The 24,366-nt window shown below is 38.8% G+C and overlaps 1 protein-coding gene and 2 pseudogenes across 1 annotated transcript in view; 2 read left to right on the forward strand and 1 right to left on the reverse strand.

The window, feature by feature from the left end:
- Positions 1 to 2,876, reverse strand: part of LOC122734829 (carnitine O-palmitoyltransferase 2, mitochondrial-like) — a 28,238-nt gene extending 25,362 nt beyond the window's left edge. The window contains exons 1-2 of the mRNA XM_043975937.1: positions 2,656 to 2,876; positions 1,338 to 1,418 (exon numbers count right to left, since the gene is read on the reverse strand). Coding sequence (XP_043831872.1) covers positions 1,338 to 1,418; positions 2,656 to 2,876 — 302 coding nt within the window. The remainder of the gene's footprint in view (positions 1 to 1,337; positions 1,419 to 2,655) is intronic.
- A 312-nt stretch (positions 2,877 to 3,188) lies between these two features.
- Positions 3,189 to 6,123, forward strand: LOC122750348 (annotated as a pseudogene).
- A 17,440-nt stretch (positions 6,124 to 23,563) lies between these two features.
- On the forward strand, positions 23,564 to 24,059 carry LOC122736636 (annotated as a pseudogene).
- The last annotated feature ends 307 nt before the right edge of the window (positions 24,060 to 24,366 follow it).

The raw sequence follows: 24,366 nt of genomic DNA on the forward strand, positions 1-24,366 counted from the left end.
AATAATTTACTTTAGAAACTAATTTGAAAAAAAATTCACTATGTTAGTAGCCAAGAAACCTGGGTTGTAAATACTTCTTCTGCCATTGATCAGCTAAGTAATCTTTATCTCATCCATAAAATGAGATAGTTTAATTTGACAGTCTCTAAGGTTCTTCCACCTCTAAATAATGATTCTCTGAAATGGGCTTAAGAAGATACCGTTGTAATTAGGTGAACATTTTTACTGCTGAGTTAAAGGGCACAAATATATTCAGCTCTTATTTTGTCTTAACTAAATAAGTAAACTTTCTAATCTTCCTCTGAAGCAAGTAAGTGGTCATAAAGCAAATTTCTTTTTCTATGAAGCCTAAGTAGATATCCAGCTCTAGCATGGCTCAAATATCAAAGTACTACTAGAGACCAATTTCTTTTTGTTGTCAATGCTGCTTTCTCCTTGGCATGCATTCAAGTTTCTCGATGTCAGAACTTTTTATTTTGTGAATCTCTTCTTTTTTTTTTTTTTTTGCGGGGCATTGGGGGTTAAGTGACTTGTCCAGGGTCACACAGCTGGTAAGTGTCAAGTGTCTGAGGCCGGATTTGAACTCAGGTACTCCTGAATCCAGGGCCGGTGCTTTATCCACTGCGCCACCTAGCTGCCCCCTGAATCTCTTCTTAATAGCTAGAATAGTACATTAAAGCCAGAGGGTACAGAAATATGAATTGGGGATTACAATAATTAAGTCAGCTCTATAATATTCCACCTTCCATAAAAGAGAAGAGATATGAAAGACAATGTTTCATTTGCAGCCGTGAAAGGGGCAGAAAAAGATGGGAAAAACACAGCATGCAAGATATCTTGGAATTACTGACTGAAATGGTAAGGAGAAGGAAGGGACAGGTGCAAGGGCTAGTCAATTCCTGTTCTTAGAGTCAGTTCTAGCATCTTACCACACAGTTCTAATTTTCTAAGTTCTGTGTGTCTAAACAGAAGATACAAAATTCTTTAGACTGAATGAAGAAAACTTGGCTGGGTAGGCAGAAATAAAACTAGGCTATTCTTGGGAAAATGTCAACAGAGGTTATTATAATGAACATGAGAAAGGAATTTAAATAAAACTACGACATGAAGATGTCAGGCTTTGTTTCTGAACCCTTGCTCAAGAGTTTCCTTCATGAATGCTTTAACTCTTGAGTTGGGGGTAAATGTTCCATTATACAGCACCAAGAAAATTATCCATATAAAAGATTTGTTTATTTGCTTTAAAATTGATTTTAGACTTTGAAGAAAACTTAGGATTAATTTATCATTTTATTATTAAAATGGGAAACTTTTCTATCACATTTCAATGGTCCAACCTGTACTCATCATCTCCCAGTAGAGGTTTCTGAGCAGCCAGATATCGCTTGATGGAATGTTCCAACTCTGGAATTGGTAATCTGGAATTGTGATTTTAAGAAAAGCAAGTTAGGTATGTTTAGGTATTGAGAAAGAATTTTATGTCCATCAGTTCATAATTGGGGGGGAAAACCCCTTAGAATTCACTTTATGTTCAGCTATATTTTTCAAGCCAAGTATTAACTGTTCAGTAAGGAAACTAATTCCCATAGTTACATGGAAACAGTTTCATTACTTATAATCAGGTTTTCTATTCCCTATCAATGACATTGAGTTTAGAGGAAGGGTTTGAGTCCAAATAGTCAGCAAGTATTAATCTATATATCTTATCATCCAGAGAGATAAAGCATAGGAGTAATCAACAATTAGAAACTACAATTCATAGTGAGATGGAACAATGAAATGGGAAAGCAGTGTTTCATTGGAAAGACTAGAAATAACCTTGGTAAGAAATGGTGTTGATTAGAGGTGAAAAGTTTTTTGTGGAGTCTTTTTCCCCCGCCAGAAGAGTGAGAAGAAAGGTGAGAATGTCAATCCCCAGCGTCTGAAATGCTGAAAAAATTTAATTGACTTTCCAAAGGTTCTATTTCTAACACTAGTGTATTTGCAATGCTTTGTGGATATACTTTACAATGAATGTTACTCAATAGTTAACTGTGTTTCCCAACTTCGCAAGGGATGTCGAATTGTTCATATGAATTATGAAAAAAATGAATGATTATGAATAAAAACTACCAAAAATATCTAAGGCCACTGTGTGTATATACATATTATATATACATATACATATAAATGTATGCCCAAAGCTAATTTTGGCAGATAGTCTTCGTAATTTGCTGAGACTTTTTAAAAAAGAAATCGTCAGGCCCACTTTGGGAGGCCAATCTTATCCCACAGATACAATCCGCAGGCTATATGTCCTATATATCCGCACTCAAATCCTTTCCAGCTCAGCAGGAATTTATATTGGGCTCCATTTGTTCTTCCATTATGCTGATTTTGCCTCTCTCTTTCATCCCTAACATCCTCAGATCTGACATTTCTTTGAACGCGGCCCAATTCTTTTCTGTTTCTTCTTGCACGCCCCTGCCTCGTTTCCCGCCAATCCATTTAAATATTAAACTAAAAGGCTCCTCTGCCTCCCGGGCGGTAAACCCAGCCCGCCCCGCAGCGGTCCGTCCGCCCGTCCGTCCGTCGTCGATTCCCGCCACCACGCTGGGCGTCTCAGACCCTCGATGTCGTCGTCGTCCTCTTCCCGCTGGACGGCGGGGTCCTCACCTGGGAAGGCTCGGCTGGAAGTGCAGGGTGGGAATGAGGCTGCGATGCACGAAGTGATGGTCCAGGTCCCAGGTGGAGGCCACGAGCCCGTGCTCCGCGGACCGCCAGTAGCCGCGCGCCGCACCCGCCCCGGCCCCAGCCGGAGACCACACCCTCCACCAGCCCCTCAGGGGCTGTCGGGGCCTGCAGCAGCGTGCCCCGAAGCCTTTCAAACAGAGCATCCCGAGGGAGCGGCGGCTGGCGGCTGGCGGCTCCCACCTCGGAAGGGGCGGGCCGTAGGCTCGGGATGGACGCTGGCCCCTAGCAGGCCGCGCCCGGCCACACCGCGGCGAGCCGGACGGTTGGACGACCCGAGTCCCTCCTCTCCTTGGTAGGGGGAACTCGCGGGCTCTGCGGTGCGCGCTTGGGACGCGCAGGCGCGCTTGGGACGGGAGGGGGCGGGGAGAGGTGTTGGGAAGCGGGTTAGAGAGGAAAGGAAGTGGGGGGGGAAGGTAGAAGGGGTGTGTCTGCATCTCTTCGTATGATGCGGATAAATGCACGCTCCTAGCGTGTGTCCGTTTATAGAGCAGAGTGTACATTACGGTAAACTAGCTGTTGACTTTGTAGGGGGGCAGAGTGTACATAAATAAGGGAAGCTAGCTGTTTAGGAAAAAACTCAGAAAATGACATACAATCACATATAAAAAATTATTGTGAACTTAATCATCCAAAACCACAATTAAATTGTTACTTGAAATGGTTAGGATGTTTCTAAACACACTTCATATTTCATTCTGGAAAAGGGAGGGGTATGTGTATGTATGGTGTGATGTGATGGATCGCTGTAGAAGCTGGCCACCTCCCAATAGCTCATAGTCTGAGACTAATAAACATAGGAGCAGCTGGGAAGCTTCAACCACTATGATTTTTAAAATAGGCCCTTAAATATTATTTCAAACTAAGCATTGTTACAATTCTATTTTTTAAAATACGTTTTTTAAAAATAATATGTCCATAACTTACTATTAGTTCCAAAACCCCATGCTATAGCCTGGATCTTGAAGGATTGCTTCTCCTCTCCATCCCTTCCCACTCCCACACCACTTTGGTTCAAATACCTGAATCCTGGTGCAACTGCAAGTGTGAAGACTTAAATTTTATTTAAAGTGTGACCTGCTCCGGTACTGATGTAACTATAACCAGCTAAATTTTCTGCTTCTTCCCATCAGATCCTGGGCAAGTTGGATTGTGCCTATACTAACGAACAAATGATGTAACATATGGCCAGATTATGGATAGTGAAATCTATTACGGGGACAGGAGGATGATAACAAGTTAGCCTTTTACAGAAAAAATAAGATTAGCAATAAGGCCCTCAGATCCTGTCTATAGGATATTAGAGCTTTCATTAGAAATACAGGGGCAGCTAGGTGGCTCACTGGATAGAGCACCGACCCTGGAGTCAGGAGTACCTGGCTTCAAATCCAGCCTCAGACACTTAACACTTACTAGCTGTGTGACCCTGGGCAAGTCCCTTAACCCCAATTGCTTCACTAAAAAAAAAAAAAGGAAGAAATACAAAATATACCTTTCTTTTGTTAGCCCAGGATCTCAAATTTCCTAACAAGTGTAAAACCCCATTCTCCCTTCCCTCTTCCCCCTCCCCTACTATACCACACAGAAATACCCAATCAGGGATTCAGTCATATCTTACTAAAATTATTTGGGAAAATTCCACAAAAAGTGTAGTGAGGTGCCTAAATTTAAAACAAAACAAAACAAAAAAACCCACTGAATTGGAGATCCTGGGAAATGGGGACCTATCTAATCACTTGTCATACCTTGAGAAGTCAATAATAAACACAATATACCTTAAGAACAAGTAACCATTAAAGGATTAGATATCATATTCCCCCCAAAAAAATAATAAACACAATAGGACGTGCTGGAACTAGAGAGCCAGGACCTAGGTTCAAATCTCAGCCCAGATACTGCTTGTGTGACCTTAGTTAAGCCACTTCCTTTCTTTGGGTTTATGTTTCCCATCTGTAAAATTAGGGTGTCAGGATACAAAGACAAAATAGTCCCTGTCCTCAGTTTACATTCTACTGGGAGAGGTAACTTTTACATATGTGAGTATATGCAAAAAAATTTTAATGCAATTAGGGTTCAAGAGGAAGGAACTAGTAGCTAGGATTTCAGGATCCATAACAAATTAGAAATCCTTGAAGTATTGTGGACATAGAATTTTTTAGGATTAAAGATTTTGAGGTGGAAGGGATTTTAGGGATTATCTAATACCACCATAAGTAGGTATTCTTTGTTCATCCACACTGATCTCTTTAGACAACTTTCATATTTCTTTTCAGTGATATTGATTTGCTTTATACTTTGAGATTTTCATTCTGAATTGCTTCTCAAATTTCTTGAGCTGACTTCCTTTGCATGATCTTAGCCCTACCTATTCTTCCACTAAATCTTCTAAAATCTGTTCTTCAAAAATATAGGGTAGGACGGCAGTCTGGGTCTGCTGCTAGGCCAGTGGCGGCCACCGTCGCTACAGTTGCTGCCTGCACGGCGGGCGGACAGCCCTCTGCACCTGCCCAGGATTCCGGGCGCGGTCTAGGACGCTGCGGCTGCAGGTGACTACCCTCCCGCTGGCCGGCCCGGCCACTTACGAGGCGAGATCGACCGCTTCAGGGTGTCACAGTGCACTTGGATCAGCTCCGGTCAGAAGACCGCATGGACTCGGCCACCTTCTGAACGTGGCTCCAGGCCTCAATCAAACAATAGGGAGCCCAGGGCAGAGTAACCATCTGGCTGCATGTGCCCATCTTCTAGAGCCAGTTTATAGGCCCAGTGGCTTCCCTGGCCCTTCACTTTTACCACGCAGAGTCTGACGCCTCCTTGATGACCCTGTGGCTTGGGGAAGGGCCTAGCCGCTTGCCCGGCTATGTCACCCATCAAGTAGGAGTCGCAGGTGCTGTATTTGATGAAAACACTGGAAAAGTACTTGTTGTCCAAGATCGAAATAAAACGAAAAATGCATAGCTGTTTCCAGGAGGTTTGTCAGAGCCTGGAGAGGATATTGGAGACGCAGCTGTATGGGAGGTTTTGGAGGAGACTGGCATCAAGTTGGAATTCAGAGCCCTCCTGAGTATCAGGCAGCAACACGGGGCCCCAAACACATTCAGAAAGTCTGATATGTACATCATCTGCCGTCTGAAGCCCCTTTCCTTCCACATCAGCTTCTGTCCCCATGAATGCCCGAAGTGTGAGTGGATGAAGCTCACGGATCTCTCAAAAGCAACCGACACAAGTCCCATCACCCACAGAGACGCTGATTTGCTGCTCTCCACGCACAGGGAAGGGTTTGAGAAGATCGACCTCACCGTGTGGGAACTCCCCTCTGTCCACAGAGGTCCGTCCCATAAACTCTATCACAGAGAGTTGCCAGAGCTCTATGAAAATGTAGCTAAAATGCCCTAAAAATTCACATTTATATCCATTAATAATTTTAAAAGTTTATGGGGTCAGATGAATGAATAATAGACTTTGGGAGTGAGCTTTGGGCCTGTCTTTTCTAGTAATTTCTTTAAGTATAAATGTGTTTGAAAGTTTGCACATCTTTAAAAGTTTCTTTTACAAAGGCAGCCAGAATAAAGAAAAGGGGGTGTTTCATTCCCAGGAGGGATTACAATGTATGCATCTGTCATGTAGGCACTCTCCAGGGTTGTGGTTGTTGTGATTGTACCATGTTGACACAATGATTTAACTCATCCCTGGTAAATGAAGGATTAGAGTTTGGCCAGAGTCATCCCAAATGGGCAATCGTGCCCATGTTTCCAACTTCTCTTTTTTGTCTTCGGCCTCCTTTTTTGAGGGGGAGGGAGAGAGAAGAAAGAGAGGCCTCTGTGTCAATCATCTCTTAGCAGATATGGGGAGGAAAAGGATGGCTTTCTGACCTGGTCCAGTCTTAGATCCAAGCTTATATTGCCCTGTTCATTTCAGTACCACATACCAATTGGAATATTTCCTTGAGCGATAAGTGTTGTAGTAGTTGGACTCCAGACGGTCAAAGAAGAAACACTCTCTGGTCACATATTTCTGAAAAAATAAATTAAAATCATTATTATTATTATTATTTTAAATCTAGGGTACATGTCACACAATTTAAGTCTCTCTTTTCCTTCCCTAACACAAACCCTAGGAGGGAGTGATTATTTCCTTCCAATATTCCCATTGTTTCCACCCAAGCAATTATTAGTGAGAATCAGGTCCAGAATTATTTTCCGTAATCAAAGTCAAAGTCACTAGTCTGTATTGAAAAATTCTCCACTCTTCCCATTTTGAAAATCAGGAAAACATTTACTTTTCTCCAGACTTATCCCATGGTACCGCTCCCATTTGCCCAGGAGATTTTTCAAATATCCCTGACTCATTGTGCTCAACAGTTTCAGTCAACAGCAATTTCAGCATTCTGGGATGTGTTTATCCAGGCCTGGTGGTTGACCCATTGAGGGAAGTCTAGGTGTTCTCTTACTACCTCCCTACTCATCACGGGTTTCAACTGTTCATTAACTGATTTTATTTTGTCTTTTCCAGTCTAAAGATTAATCTCCTTGGTAAAAACAAAACAAAAGTAATATAAGAATTGAGTAATTATTTTTATCATGTGCAACCATGTCCCATTGATTCAGAGCAGGTAAGTAGCTAAGTAGAGCAGTGGATAGAGTCAGGAACATGAGTTTAGATACCACCCCAGACACTTGCTGGTTTTGTGACTCTGGCCAAGTCACTTAACCTCTTTCAGCTTCTGTTTTATCATCTGTAAAATGGGGATAATAATAGTTCCTATCTCCCAAGGTTGTAGCTACTGCCTAACCCAACTATTTTTATCATTTCTGCTTTACTAATCCATTTTTTCCTTGTTAACCAGACTCAGGTCTAGTACAGCAGTTCCTCTTGTGATTTCCTCTACATTTTGGAGAAGGAAATTATTATAACAAGTTTATTAGTTGCTCTGCTTTAGACAATGAGAATTCCAACAAATATTGGGGTAATTGAATTCCCATGGGATGCCATTAGGCATGTGTATATATGTAATACTTTCAACTATGTGTGGATTCTGCTGCATGTACACTGAGACACTTGGAATATTGCAGCAGTGGAAGTAGCTGTATTTTACTCATATGCTGCCTTCCTTAAATTTATAGAACGTTAATACATTAATAATGCACTCACTGGTCATGGTAAGGAGTTGGGATACTCCTTGCTCCCCATTGCCACTTCCAGATTCTTCCTCTATCACCATTGCTCATCAATCTCTCCTCCTTCAAGATGCACTCCATGCAAGCATGTTGCCCAATTTAGGTCCCACTATCCCTTTTTGTTGTAGTCCAGTTATTTCAGCCATGTCCAATTCTTTGATACCTTTTGGGGTTTTCTTGGCAAAAATACTGGAGTGATTTGTCACCTCCTCCAACTAACTTTACAGATGAGGAAATTATGGCAAACAGGGTTAAATGGATTGCCCTTCACTCTTTCCGTGTACTCTTCAACCTTCCTTTTTGTGACTTTTCCTTTCTAAGGCTTCCTTTGATTTCTTGGTCCAACCACTTGTAGAGAACTGTTCAATTCTGAGTTACTTATTTTGTGAAAGATACTGTCAAATTGAAGTAGATCAGATGAGAGCAGCCATGGTGATGAGAAGCCAGATCTGGTGAAAATTGGTAAGAAGGAGGAGGAGGAGAAAAAGGAAGAGGAGGAGGAGGAGGAGGAGAAGAAGGAGATAGAGGAGGAAGAGGGGAAGGAGGAACAGGAGGAAGAAGAAGAGGAAAGGGAGAAGGAAGACAAGGAAAAATAAGAGGAAGAAGAGGAGGAGAACAACTAGGGGTTTTAGTCTGGAGAAAGGCTGAGAGAATGACAGGATGATCCCTGTCTGCAAATCTTTTAGAGTGGTCACATTAAAGAGAAATTCAGCGCATTCTCCTTGGCTTCACAAGGCAAAATTAGGGCCAGTGGGTGGAAGCTACAGGGAAGCCTTTGTGGACCCCATATAAAGAGAATATCCACAATTTGAAGGGATTATCTTGTGATTTCCCTGTCATTGTTAGTCTTCAAGTGAAAATTGAATGATAACTTTTTGGGGTTGTAAAGGGGTTTCACTCTTTAGGTAGGACTTGGACTTGATGATGTTTTAAGATTTCTTCTAGTCTTAAGGTTTTATTATATATATATATATATATATGTATGTATATATATATGTATATATATGTATATATATGTATATATATATATATTGTGTGTGTGTGTGTGTGTGTGTGTGTGTGTGAGAGAGGCTATTGGGGTTAAGTGAGTTGTTCAGGGTCACATAGCCAATGAATGTCAAGTGTCTGAGGCCAGATTTGAACACAGGTCCTCCTGAATCCAGGGCCAGTGCTCTATCCACTGTGCCACCTAGCTGCCCCAAGAGGGAATTTTTTTTTTTGCCGGGCAATATGGCTTAAGTGACTTGCCCAGGGTCACACGGCTAGTTAAATGTCAAGTGTCTGAGACTGGATTTGAACTCAGGTCCTCCTGAATCCAAGGTTGGTGCTTTATGTACTATACCACCTAGCTGCCCCAGGTTTTATGATTTTAAAAGGAGTGAGGAAGGAAGAACATATGAGACCTGGATTTTTTCATTTTTTATCTTTCTTTAACTTAGCTTCATGATGGTAAAGCATTAGTCAAAATTTTTTTTTAACTTTTCCCTCCATAAGTAAAGTGAAAAGCAGATTTATTTGTGGCAGTGGACTTGGATTATTTTTGCCAAAAAAACCCACAAAAGCTAACAAAACCTAAATGGGATAAAGAAGAGTCAGACATGACTGAAAAAACAACTGAACAACCACAAAAATATTAGACCAGTTGTCAGTGTCAGGACTGGGTTTAAGAGTTATTTTACTTAAGTAAGTTTACATATATGCTGTATACTCACATGTGCATATAAAGTATGCATATTGTTTATCTGGTTTGGATTTTTTGTATTTCACTCAATGTTATGATATAGCTATTGGAAAATAAAAGTAATAATGGATACTATAATTATTTTTTATTATGCAAAGTTGGTTTATTAACATATGACTGTCTTACTCCTAATCTTGAATTTACCTATTCAGCTCTTGACTAAATACAAAGTCAACTCTAAAGAGAAATTTGTCTCAGTCTCCTAATGAAACTGCTGTTGGTCTGATCTCTTTGTCTATAAATTCTATTTACCAGGATTTGCCTGCATCTTGATTCTCTCCAGCTGTAAAGCTTTCAGTGCTTTTTAAAGTGAATTTCAGCACCTACTATACAAGCCAGAACAGATATATGGGATCCGGTTGATTCCTTCAGTATGTATTAAGCCATAAAGGGATAGGAATAAACCTAATCCCTGGATTTGGGAAGCTTCTGAGTTAATCAGAGACATGTCTATGCATAGAATGACATTTATACTTTGAGAAACAAACACAAATATATATGTGTGTGTGTGTATATGCATACATATACACATACATCCATACCTGCATGTATGTATATACCCATACATACACAAACATACATATGCCAAGAAGAAAAAAATCTACACAGCTCAGGGCTCTTTGCTCAATCACATCTGCTCTTCTCTTTGATGTGAAAATCATCTTCATAAGTTCATTAAAGATCCTGAATAAGGCTGAGTCTTTACAGTTTGGTATAGGATTTCTCTGCTTCCTGGATCTTCTCTGTTAGATAACTGGCTTACCCTTGTTCCTTTATGGACCTTAAATTTACAAACATAAGTTGTTATTGTTGTCATTCCCTTCGTATTTATAGTATCTTTTTCTCTCAGGAGAAATTTTAAGAAATTGGATTTCTTTGAAAATATCTAAGGAAGAAAATATACCTCAGCGCCTCCTTATATTTATTTTTAATTTTTTAGGGGGGGGGGCAGGGCAATGAAGATTAAGTGACTTGCCCATGGTCACACAGCTAGTAAATGTCAAGTGTCTGAGGCTGGATTTGAACTCAGGTCCTCTTGAATCCAGGGCCAGTGCTCTATCCACTGTGCCACCTAGCTGCCTCCTCTCTCAGTGCCTCCTTTTACCAAAATGAAGGATTGAAGAGCATTGGTAAGATCTAATCACAATTTGTGCTCACCACCTTACACGCCCCAATTTAAAAAAATGTACAAACATAAAATCATGCCAAGGAGTCAAGGGCAGCCTTAGAAAAGTCACAAAAAGGAAGCCTGAGGGGTGTGTGGAAGTGGGGAAGGACAAGTCAAACCCTCTGCCTTGATGAGAGAGAGGATGATTTATAAAAAACAAAAACGAAAACCCAAAAATAAAACACTGCATCTAGAGTCAGACAACCTGGGCATCAATTTTGGCTCTGTTGCTCTTTATTTGAATGATAGTGGGATTTAACTTCTTTGGGGCCCACTTTTCTCTTTTGTAAAATTATAGAGTTGAATTAGATCAGGTATTCTGAACTTAGGATCCATGCATAGATTTCAGGAGGTCGTTGAACTGGGATGGAAAAGGTATATCTTTATTTTTGCTTTAAAATTTAACACTTTCTTCAATTACAAATTTAAAAAAGAAAGGGGTTCATAAGCCTCACCAGACTGACAAAGGTGTCCACAACACACATAAAATGTTAAGAACCCCTGGACTAGTTTATGCCCAAGAACCTTCTAAATTCTAAATTTTATGTTGAGAAGAGGGGTGGCAATTATGGGCAGACTGTCTCAGGTATTTTTAACATCAGCTAGACATACCCCCTTGGCTATGTGACTTCCATTTAGAGCATTCTCTAAACTCTAAAAGCACAGGGCCAAGGGTGACTATACCTCAGGGACAGCTCAAGATGATTTTAATTTTGTTTCATTTATTTTAAAATAAATTTATTATTTCTTTTTAACTTTCTTTTCTTTTTAAATTTTATGTATCAAATTCTCTCCCTCCCTCCTGCACCTCCCCCATCCACTGAGAAGGCAAGTAAAAACATATCAGTTATACATGTGAAATTATGCAAAACATTTCCATATTAATCATATCTCCCTCAAAAAGCAAAAACAACAATAAAAAAGAAGGCTAGAAGGTTATACTTCAATTTGCAGAGTTCCTCAGTTCTCTCTCTCTCTCTGGAAGTGGATAGCATTTATTCTTTTTCTTTTTTTTTTTTAGTGAGGCAATTGGGGTTAAGTGACTTGCCCAGGGTCACACAGCTAGTAACTGTTAAGTGTCTGAGGCCAGATTTGAACTCAGGTATTCCTGACTCCAGGGCCAGTGCTCTATCCACTGCGCCACCTAGCTGCCCCGGATAGCATTTATTCTACAGAAATCCTTTGAAATTGTCTTGGATCATTGTATTGATCAGAGTGGCCAAGTCTTTCAAAACTGATCATCTTACAACATTGTTGTTACTATGTACGATGACCTTCTGGTTCTTCTCACTTCATTGTACATAATTTCATATAGGTTTTCCCATGTTTTTTCTGAAACCACTCCCCTAGTCATTTCTTATAGCACACAGTAGTACTCCATCATAACCATATGCTAAAACTTGTTCAGCCACTGCCCAATTGATGGGCATCCCCTGGATTTCCAATTCTTTTTTTCATAAAAGTATTTTATTATTTTCTAGTTACATGTAGAGATAGTTTTCACCATTTGTTTTTATAAGATTTCTAGTTTCAAATTTTTCTCCTTCCCTTCCCTCTTCCCTCCCCAAGACAGCAAGCAACCTGATATAGGTTATATATGTACAATCACATTAAACATATTTCCACATTAGTCATGCCATGAAAGAAGAATCAGAGCAAAAAGGAAAAACCTCAAAAAAGAAAAACAACAGCACCCAAAACAAAAGAAATGGTATGATTCAATCTGCACCCCTATTCCACAGTTCCTTTTTTTTTCTGGATTTGGAGAGCATTTTCCATCATGAGTCCTTAGGAACTATCTTGTACCATTGTATTGCTGAGAAGAATCAAGTCTATCACAGTTGATCAACACATAATGTTGATGATACTGTGCACAATGTTCTTCTGGTTCTACTCATCTCACTCAGCATCAGTTCATGCAAGTCCTTCCAGGTTTCTCTGAACTCCTCCTGCTCATTGTTTCTTACAGCACAATAGTATTCCATTACATTCATATACCACAACTTGTTCAACCATTCCCCAGTTGATGGGCATCCCCTCAATTTCCAATTCCTTGACACCACAAAAAGAGCAGCTTTAAATATTTTTGTACATGTGGGTCCTTTTCCATTTTTTATGATCTCTTTGGAAAAAAGTCCTAATAGTGGTATTGCTGGGTCAAAGGGTATGCACAGCTTTATTTGCTCATCATTTCTTACAGAACAATAGTATTCCATTACATTCATATACCACAACTTGTTCAACCATTCCCCAGTTGATGGGCATCCCCTCAATTTCCAATTCCTTGACACCACAAAAAGAGCAGCTTTAAATATTTTTGTACATGTGGGTCCTTTTCCCTTTTTATGATCTCTTTGCGAAAAAGACCCAAAAGTGGTATTGCTGGATGAAAGTGTATGCACAGTTCTATAGCCCTTTGGGCATAGTTTGAAATTGCTCTCCAGAATGGTTAGATCAGTTCACAATTCCATCAACAATGCATTAGTGTTCCAATTTGATTTACAATTCTAAACCAAAACAAAAAGTTGCTATAAATATTTTTGTACATGTAAATCCTTTTCCTTTTTCTTTCATCTCTTTGGGATACAGACCCAATAGTGGTATTTCTGGATCAAAGGGTATGCACAATTTTATAGCCCTTCAGAAATAGTTCCTGATTGGTTGATTCACTACTCCACCAGCAGCTGTTCATTGGTGTACCTCCAGCATTTTTCCTTTCTTATAGGTATAAGGTGGTACTTAATAGTTTTAATTTGTATTTTTCTAATCAATAATGATTTACAACATTTTTTCACATGATTTTTTCTTTTGAAAGCTGCCTGTCATATCCTTTGTTTTTTTGTTTTTTTTTCAGTAAGGCAATTGGGGTTAAGTGACTTGCCCAGGGTCACACAGCTAGTAAGTGTTAAGTGTCTGAGGCCGGATTTGAACTCAGGTACTCCTGACTCCAGGGCCGGTGCTTTATCCACTGCGCCACCTAGCTGCCCCTCCTTTGACCATTTATCAATTGGGGAATGGCTCTTATTTTTATAAATTTGACCCAATTCCCCATACATTTGAGAAATGAGACCTTTATTGAAGAAACTTGCTATTAAAAATTTTATTACTTCATGTCTATGGTACCTTTTAGCAAAATGTAGTTCCCTGATTATCTCATTTAATTAGGTCTCCTATTGCTGTTGCTTTTTCTGAGATCATGATCATGATTACTATCTCAGCCTTTTATATTCATCTGAAACCCAATAGATTCTGTTTCAGGCCTTTTTTTTTTTCAGGACAATGAGGGTTAAGTGACTTGCCCAGGGTCACACAGCTAGTAAGTGTAGTAAGTGTCAAGTGTTAGGTCAGATTTGCACTCAGGTCCTCCTGAATCCAGGGCCAGTGTTCTATTCATTGCACCACCTAGCTGCCCCCAGGCCTTTTTTAAAAAACTCTGTATGTGTCTTCCCATTTCAAATGTGCCTCTTATAAACAACATATTGTTGGATTTTGGTTTCTAATTCATTTTGCTTTCTGCTTCTGTTTTCTGGGTGAACTCATCCCATTCACATTTACAGTTATGATTACTAACTATAAATTTCCCTCTATCCTATTTTCTTATGTTTACCCTTCTCTCTCTTTTTATCCTGTCTCACCACAAAAGTCTGTTTTGCTTCTTATCACTGCTTCCCTTAATTCACCTTCTTTTTTGTCACCCCTCCATCAGCTTATCCCTTTCTCCTATTATTTCCCTATTGAGTCAATAGGTTTCTATATCCAATTGAGTGTGTGTGTTCTTCCCTCTTTGAACCAATTATGATGAGAGAGAGGTTCAGGCATTGCTCCCCATTTTCCTTTCCACTGTAAAAGCTCTTCCTTATGAACATCTTTTATGTAAGATAATTTTCTCCCATTTTGCCTCTTCCCCCTTCTTTTGGTGCATCCTTCTTTCTCACTCTTTCATTTATTATTTTTTTTAGATCATCCCAGCATAATCAATTCATACTTGTACTCTCTTTTTTTGTGTAGGCCCCTAATAAATGCCAAAGTTCTTAGGAGTTACAAGTTACCTTCCAATATAGGAATATAAACAGTTTAAACATTTTAATTCTCTTATGATTGCTCTTTCATGTTTATGGTTTTTTGCTTCTCTTGAGTCTTGCGTTTGAATGTCAAATTTTCTATTCAGCTCTGGTCTTTTCAACAGGAATACTTGAAAGTTTTCTATTTTATTAAATATCCATTTTTCTTTTGAAGTATTGTACTCAGTTTTGCTGGGTAGGTGATTCTTGGTTGTAATCCTAGCTCCTTTGCCTTCCAGAATATTATATTCTAAGCCCTCTATTTCTTTAGTGTGGGAGCCACTAAATCTTGTGTGCTTAGGGCAGCTAGGTGGCGCAGTGGATAGAGCACCAGCCCTGGATTCAGGAGAACCTGAGTTCAAATCCTGCCTCAAACACTTAACACTTACTAGCTGTGTGACCCTGGGCAAGTCACTTAACCCCAACTGCCTCACCAAAAAAAAAATCTTGTGTGCTTATGATTCCATGTGTGATCATTGTGGTTCCATGATATTTGAACTGTTTCTTTCTGGCTGCTTATAATAGTTTCTCCTTGACCTGGGAACTCTAGAATTTGGCTACAATATTCCTGGGAGTTTTCATTTGGGAATCTCTTTCAGGAGGTGATTAGTAGATTTCCACAATTTCTTTTTACTCTCTGGATAAAATATATTGGGGCAGTTTTCCTTAATAATTTCTTGAAATGTGATGTCTTGCCTCTTTTTTTAAATTGTGGCTTTCAAGTAGTTCGATAAATTTTAAATTATTTCTCTTCAATCTATTTTCCAGGTCAGTTGTTTTTTCTATGAGATGTTTCACATTTTCTTTCATTTTTTCCATTCTTTTGACTTCGTTTTATTGTTTCTTGATGCCTTTTGGAGTCATTATCTTCCAGTTGCCCAGTTCTAACTTTTAAAGAATTATTTTTTTCAATGAGCTTTTATGCCTCTTTTTCCATTTGACCAATTCTGCTTTTTAAGGAATTCTTTTCTTCAGTGAATTTTTATGATTTTTTTTACCATTAAGCCAATTATGTTTTTAAGGTATTATTTTCTTTACTATTTTTGTGCTTCTTTTGTTAAGCTGTTATTTCTCTTTTTGTACTTATATCACTCTCATTTCTTTTCCCAATTTTTCCTCTACCACTCTTTTTCTTTAATGCTTTCAGTAATTCCTGTTAGGCTTGTGCCCATTAGAATTTTTTGAGGCTTTGGTTGTAGCTGTTTCATCTTGTTGTCCTCTTCTGAGTTTGTATCTTCCCTACCACTGTCATAGGTTTTTATGGTCAATTTCTGTTTTGGCTGTTTGCTCATTTCCCCCCTGCTTATTTCTTGACTTTGAACCTTATTCTACAGTTGGACTCTGCTACCTTGAGGCAAGTAGACACTGTCCTAAGCTTCAGGCTTTTTACTGCTGTTTTTTTTTTTTCCCAGAGCTCATCATTTTGGGAGTCTGCAAGTTTTTGGTGATGCAGGGAGAGGTGTGGTCATTGCTCTCCTGGTCTACACTCTGGTCTTTATCCGGATATGGTTCCTGGTCCCTTGCAGCCACAAGTACCAGTGCTCCTCTTGGCCCTAGAACTGTGTCCTGCTCTTCTATAACCACATGTGCTGGTGCTCCTCTCTTCCTTGTGATCTACCACAAACCCTCTTTTCCTCCCTGAACCTGCAACCAAGAACTGCTTATCAGCAGTAGAGCTAATCAGTGCCAACCACACCTAATGCCAGCAAAAGGTCACCTGTAATTTTTTTCTGATTAGTTATCTGACCCTGACCCCTTACCATTTCTCAGTAAAAATTTTTAAGTAGCAATTATGATATATAAGCTCCTGAATAATAGCCATATAATCACCAACAAGCATGTATTAAATGCTTAACAATGTTCCAGGTGCTGGAGATACAAAGAAATGGAAAAACAGTATCCCTGCACTTGAGGAGCTTACATTCTAATCACTATGTACAAAAAAGATATATGCAGAGTAGAAGGTGATCTTGGAGGGAAGGCACTGGGGGCAGGGGCAGGAGGGGAAGCAGGCAGGGGATGAGGCCTCTTATAGAAGGTGGATTTTAAGCTGAATCTTGAAGGAATCCAGGAGGCAGGTGTGAGGAGGGAGAACTGTTCATGGACAACAATCAGTAAAGAGTCACAGATAAAAGATGGAGTGTCATGTTCAGGGCACAAGAAGAAGGCTAGTGTAGCTGGATCGTAGAGGGAGGGAAGGACAGAATTTGGAACTCAAAACTTTTTTAAAGGGGCAGCTAGGTGGCGCAGTGGATAGAGCACTGGCCCTGGAGTCAGGAAGACCTGAGTTCAAATTGAGCCTCAGACACTTAACACATGCTGTGTGACCCTAGGCAAGTCACTTAACTCCAATTGCCTCACACACACAAAAAACAACAACAACAACAACAAAACTTTTTTTAAAATGTTAAAAAGGATTTTAACATGTAATTGGAGAAAAATATTATATATAAAAAAGAAGACCATCTACAGTCTGTTACTCCACTTTTTCTCTTCTTACTCTCTTTTAGGCCCTTTACAGCCAGGCTTCCAATATCAGCATTCATCTGAAACTGCTCTCTCTAAAGTCACGGATAATCTCTTAATGGCCAAATCTAATGGCTTTTTCTCAATTTCCATTCTTCCTGGGTTCTGCAGCCTTTGACTCTGTTAACCACTCTCTTCTCCTGGATACCCTCCCTTCTTTAGATTTTTATGACCCCCCCCCTTCCTTGTTCTCCTTTCATCTGTTTGACAGATCCCTCTCAGTATCTTTTGCCTGATCTTCACCTAATAACCATGGTTATCTAGCACAGTTCTGTCTTGGATCCTCTTCTTTTTCTATAATATTTGTTGATCTCATCACCTCCCATTAATTCAATGATCTACTTATCCATTCCTAAAATCTCTACTAACCTCCAATCACCCACTGCTTATAGGACATCTCAAACTGGATGTCTCAAATCAAACTCAACATGTTAAAAACGGAACTCATTATCTTTCCCCCCAAACCTCCCCTTTCCCAAACTTTCCTATTGCTGCCTAGGACACTACCATTCTCCTGGTCACCAGGCTCACAACCTAGGTGTCATCTTCAAGTCCTCACTTTAAAAAAAATTGTCAAGTATTATTCCAACAACATAAGTAAAAAAATTCAGTGTTTTCAGAATTAATTTTGGTGCTTACTGAAATACTATAGATGAAATTCCATTGCAATCCAAATCAGTGAATGGCAAAATAATTTCCAAGCTCCATTTGTAATGAGATTTAGAGAGGCTAGGCAACCTATGATACAGTATATGAATTGTTTTAGATTTCAGTGCACAATTTGCCAATCATACCTGACCTGAGCTTTGTAGATGGTAGGGTGTTTGAAATTTTGGAGTAACTCCCAAGAAAGAGTAAATTTGGGATAAAACAGAATCAGTAAAATGTGTACCTTTGTCAGAATCAATGCGATTATTTTCTCTAAGGGGGACCCCTGTATTATGTGGTATGTTCTGGTATTCATAGTTTTCTTAGTGTTCTTAATTTCTATAGTATCATCAGTCCCCTTTTTGTAATTCAAAAATTTCCTCACTATAACACAAAGGAAAGTTAAAATTAAAATTAAAATAGGAATAGAACATTCGAACTCATAAGGACTGAACTTAAACATGAGATGAATCTTGATCTGGTTGAAAAGCCAGGAGAAGAGGCTTGGAACACTAAAACCCAGAAGTTCTCTCTGGTCCCACAGTCCCCAGTCCACTTCATAAAGTAAAAGGGAGAGAGGCTTGAAAATAGGAGGCTAAGAGTACTTAAGAGTTAAATCAGGTACTTAACCTAGGTGCTTAGCCATTAAGAAAAACCCAATTTAAAAATAAAATACTTTATTAATTTAAAAAAAAACAATTTAAAGAGACAGGAACATATAGAAATAGGGAAAAATTTTCTTACCAAACTGGAAGATCAGAAGATTGAGGTTCAGCTTTCCTCTTTGTGGTCAGCCATCTGTAAGGTAGGTTGCTGTGATGTGGCTAAAATTCTAGCTATGCTGTTTAAAATTCTAATGAGTGGTCATCAATAACTTAGAAACTTTAGCAAGAGTTTAGACTTTTAAGCATTTATTAAGGAGCCTAAGAATTTGGTGAAGAGAGAGAAAGAGGCCTAGATGCCTACATCTATCTATCTCAGGGAGCCAGCATTTCTAGAGAAAATGGCAAGAAAGCAAGTGTTATCTCCATAGCAAAGTGACACATCTGTAAATAATTCTGCTGTTCTAAAATGAGATTATTCACTTACAGAAAGAACTGTCCATGTGATCCACTGATTTGGGGTTGGGGATTAGGCTATCCATTTATTTGTTCATTCTTAAATCTTGCTTATTACAAATGAATCTTATGTGTTTATTAAAGCAGACAAAGAAATTTTACTTAAGAGCATTTATTAGTTTGTTGTAATACATACTGTATTCCTTTTATTCATTTAATTCATATTTTATCCAACAATTTGGACTTTTAACTAATTTAGTTGAGTATCATTTATTTAATTGAAAAACAGATTTTCCTGTTCTTTCAAGCTTTCCACATAGTCTCTTGCTTCCTGTAAGAAAGGAGAATTAAAATGAGGTTTTAAAATTGTAGTCACTTATCTTGACCTAAGGCTTTCTTCATTTCTTCAGTTTCCACCTTTCCATAATAAATTATTTTTTCTTTTATTATTCCATGACAGATGTCTCCCTGATTTCTCTACATCCCCTTATGGCTGTTAACAAATACTTTATTAGAAATCACTCAGGACATTTGATACTGTTTGGCAGAAGTCTGCTGGTTTTTAACTGTGAGGAATCTCTCATTATTCTCTGATTTCCATCAAAGACAGGCCAGGTGTTTAAAAATGGTGATTTATTTTAAATCTTTAAAGCAGTATCCATAATGAATCTGGTGGCTTATTGTTATCTGCAGTGGTTTTGTGTGCAATTAATTCCTGTAGCTGCAAGATTGCAAATACTCTGAGTGACCCCTTTTTTAGTTTTTGTTTTATTAGCTAATTCATCCACTGTATTGTTTTGTTTCTATTTTTAGGCTGAATAGAAACATGTGACAGACAGATGGTTGCATCAGATGCTAATCTAACGAGATGTTAAATAGTATCCTGGGATCAAAATACTAATATCAAACAATTCAAGGAGGATATACTTTGATTTAGGGGAGATAGATTATATTTTTTCACTTATTGTTATATTCCAAGTGTCTGCAATATAGGATATGTTATTACTAGCTCAGATTATTACTTTCTTTTTGTTTTTTTGGTTTTTTTGTAGGGCAATGAGGGTTAAGTGACTTGCCCAGGGTCACACAGTTAGTAAGTGTCAAGTGTCTGAGGCCGGATTTTAACTCAGGTCCTCCTGAATCCAGTGCCAGTGCTTTATCCACTGCACTATCTAGCTGCCCCCAGATTATGACTTTCTTAAATAAGTTATTGGGTAGATTAAGCCAGCATTTGCAATCAGTTCCTTATAAATTTGGATTTGCTATTAATCTTTCATATCATTATTCAGGTTTATACTGAAGTAAAAAAAGATACTCTTAAAATGGTTAAAATAATTTACATCTACTACTACTACTACAATTTTAATCATTTAGGCCTTCATTAATCAGTACCAATAGTTTAGTAGCACTATAATTATAATTTTAAAATAAATTTTAAGTCAATGAAACCAACTTCACTATTTACTATTTAGTTTTAGAACTGTGTACCTCCAATTTATTCTAGTTTTTGTTTTTGTTTTTGTTGGGGTGGTTTTTGTTTTTGTTTTTGTTTTTTGGTGAGGCAATTGGGGCTAAGTGACTTGCCCAGGGTCACACAGCTAATGTCAAGTATCTGAGGCCGGATTTGAACTCATGTCCTCCTAAATCCAGGACTGGTGCTCTATCCACTGTGCCACCTAGCTGCCCCTCAATTTATTCTATCAGCCCAGTCTGCTACAATAGAAGTCTGCCATTTAGTTTACAGAGTGGCATGATACCTTGAATTTATGCTAATTAGTAAGATTTAATGTTCTTATTTTACAATATAGCTACATATCTTTCTTATTGCTTACATAAGTATTTTTATTTGTTGATTTGCTGTTTAAGCCACAGAAATGTTGAAACTTGACAGCATTGGTATGATGTCATTGAACTAAATGCCCACCAAGGGTTTTTGACACTAGAAATGCCTACCTGCTTGAAGACAAAGCTACATCCTTGAACAGGTTAATGGATGATCTGGAAAGACGTAAAGCACTTAGTAAACTTTGTCATCTGTAAACTATCTGAATAAGGTGTACCTTCTGGTGGTCCTAAAAACTTAAAAATCAGAGAGAATACCTGGTAACTAATGACCATCATATCACTGAAGAAGAGAGTGAGATTTAATATTCCAGACCATTTTACAAAGGAAAGGACTGTTTGAAGTTGCTGTCCAGTGCATATATATGAGAAAAAATTAACATATGTAGATGTAGAACAAGGCTTTCAGTATGATGAATTGCAGTTGTTTTGGTGAAAGTTGCTATATTTACCTGATGAGGAACCATTTGATTCCTAAACAGGACATGCCATACAAAGACATTGCAGCAATTGACCAAAATAGAGATACAGATGAGGTTATTGAAAGTACTCTCAAGGGACCAGCTTTTGATCTAGTCTATGATCAGAAATCTGAAGACCCTGCTGTGATAATATTAGAACACATGTGCAGACTAGAGAAGTGATTTGACATACTAGAGAAGTGATTTGACATAGTAGAGACTCCTCAGCAAACTTAAGAAAATTTCATATTATTAATGTCTTTTGCTTTACAAAAGCTAACATATCATATCTGTTTCCAAATATCTCTCCTCCCCCACTCATAGAGCCATCTTTTGTAAAAAGATTGAAAAAGAAAGAAAAAAAAACCAGTTCAGCAAAACTAATGCATTGACTGTGTTTGACAGTATATACAATATTCCATACCCATAGATGTTGTAGTTATTGTAGTCAATGTGTATAACATTTTCTGGTTCTGCTTGCATTTCTTTGTATCCATTCATATAGGTCTTCTCATGATTCATAACTACAACAACATAAATGGAAAAATATAAGAAACAGTCAATCACTTTTATATAATCTGTGATTATGATGTCAAGCCTCTGGTCTCAGAGAAGAGTTGAGAACATATACTTTTCTCCTTTGCAGAGTCAGGGCTATGGGTATGGAATATTGTATATACTGCCAGACACAGTCAATGTATTAGTTTTGCTGAACTGTTCATTACATTAATATACCACAATTTATTAGCCATTCCCCAATCATGGGCATCTACTTTGTTCAGAGATTTTTACTACTATAAAATAAATTAATATTTTGGCCATAGCAAGCTTTTACTAAATTCTTCAGCATATATTAGTATGAAAAGGAGGATCCATCCAAGTTCTTGGAGACATTGCTTCAAAGTGGTCAAGGAAGTAGGGAAACCAAAAAACATAGACAGTATCAAGTTGTCCGAGTAAGCAGTGGACTGGCAGGTAACAGGCAGATGATGCTATGAGAACACTTGTTTGAACCTGAATGGACAAACAGCTACTGTACATAATATGATTATTTGAGACAAAAGCTGACTTCTGGGTAGAAGATCCTCACAAAATACTACCCTAAACACCTTTACATGCATGGGATATGGAAGCAAGGTGAAAGACCACTTCTGGATGACCAGACCTGCAATTAGGAGCTCAGGCAAATTTTACTGAGAAATTACACAATGAGCAGGACTGCTACTACATTAAGGACAAAGAATTGGGAGACCCAAGGAAACACTGACACCAAACACAGCTAAAGAGGTGGAACTATCTTCTGAATGGGCTGTGCTCTAGATGTCATGCTGGATGCACTTCATGGGTGAAGACAGACTTTGCTCAATAGAAGTTCCTTACTACCAGACCACATGTCAGGAAATAATGGAAGCCTCAGGAACAGAGGTCACTGCAGTCTGAAAACCCTAAACTTGACTCCAGCAACAACTACTCATGGGATCTCTCCACTGGGATTGCTCCACATACAAGTGATTATGAGGATTGAAGGTCTAAAATGCCCTGCTGTGTTAGAAGATCTCCTGTGATTTTGTATGCCAAGTTATTTTGTAAAGAGACTTTTACCAGAAAATACCTTTACAGCCTACTACATGGATTGAATGAGATCAGAACCATTGATCCAAAGAAGACAGGCATTCTTACCATATGTCTACATCCAAGTGATCTATATGCATTAAATATTTTTCTGGGATTTAACTATCATTGCTAAATTTCACAAAGATCTCTCACTTGTGAATATGAGGTTAGGAAAAAAGCAAAGGAAAAAACAGCAAGAAAGGGAAACTCTAAATCCCTTGAACACCAGAAATTGTTGGAATGAGAAGTCTGAACATGCTTTTAAGGATTTCTTCAACTACCTCTTCCATGGACAGGCACACCCAAGCAGCTTGTTTGTGCTGCACCCTAGTCACATACCAAGAAACGAGCAATATCAATTGAACTTTCCAGGAAAGGACTTGAGGACCAAGAGGCTCATTATCTATTATCTATCTATCACTTTGAAGTGAGCTGCCACTGAGAAGTTCTGAGACTATATGTATGGAATATAATTTCAACGGTTTGCTATTACATTTTTTCAGTGCTAATTTGAACACTTCCTCTCAGGTGTTCTTCAGTTTGTTATTTAATATGATTTTCTTATACCATTACTGCCTAAGGCTTAGAGAAGACTATTTCCAAGGCTGGACAGCAGACTTTGTATTTATGTTCCTTTTGGGGGGACTCGCTATGACTCTTTTCAGTTTGTTCGTGAGCTTAGTTTTCTTGGGCCAGGCCTTTCACCATTATGCTTGTCGGGGTGTGAATCCGAAGGAATCCACATATTCACATGAATTTCTTTGGCCTTCTCAATTTCCAGGCCCCCTTTCTGCCCTGGATCCTCCTGGGCTTTTCCTTGTTACTGGGCAACTCCATCATTGTGGACCTCCCGGGAATTGCAGTTGGATGCATATATTTTTTCTTGCTCCCTAAAGGGGAAGCAAGAATTCTGAAAACACCTGCTATTTTGAAGGCAATTTTTGATACGCCAGATGATGATTCCAACTACAACTTTTTACCTGAAAAGCAACCAGGAGGCTTTGCATGAGGTGAAGGCCAATACCTCAGAGGCTAGGAGGGCTGTGCTGAGTGCTAAATCTACCTGGGAAGGAAGGGCTCCAAGGAGATCTCCTCTGGGATGCTTTTACTTTTTGTTTCAGACGTGTGGACACATCTAACAACCTTCCAATTTTTAAATACAGAAGCACTTTATGCAGTGGTACCTCCAGGGGAAATCCAGGCGACCTCTACAGCAGCTTGACCATTATTTACACTGGCACTGAAAGTGTAACCTATTGGAGCCAAAAACAGGGAAAAGACACTTGCTGCCCCCTCTGTGACAAGTTCATACTTGTGTGAGAAAGCACAAGGCAGAACTTTCT

This window comes from Dromiciops gliroides, chromosome 1, assembly GCF_019393635.1.
Source record: "Dromiciops gliroides isolate mDroGli1 chromosome 1, mDroGli1.pri, whole genome shotgun sequence".
In the NCBI taxonomy this organism is placed as follows: domain Eukaryota; kingdom Metazoa; phylum Chordata; class Mammalia; order Microbiotheria; family Microbiotheriidae; genus Dromiciops; species Dromiciops gliroides.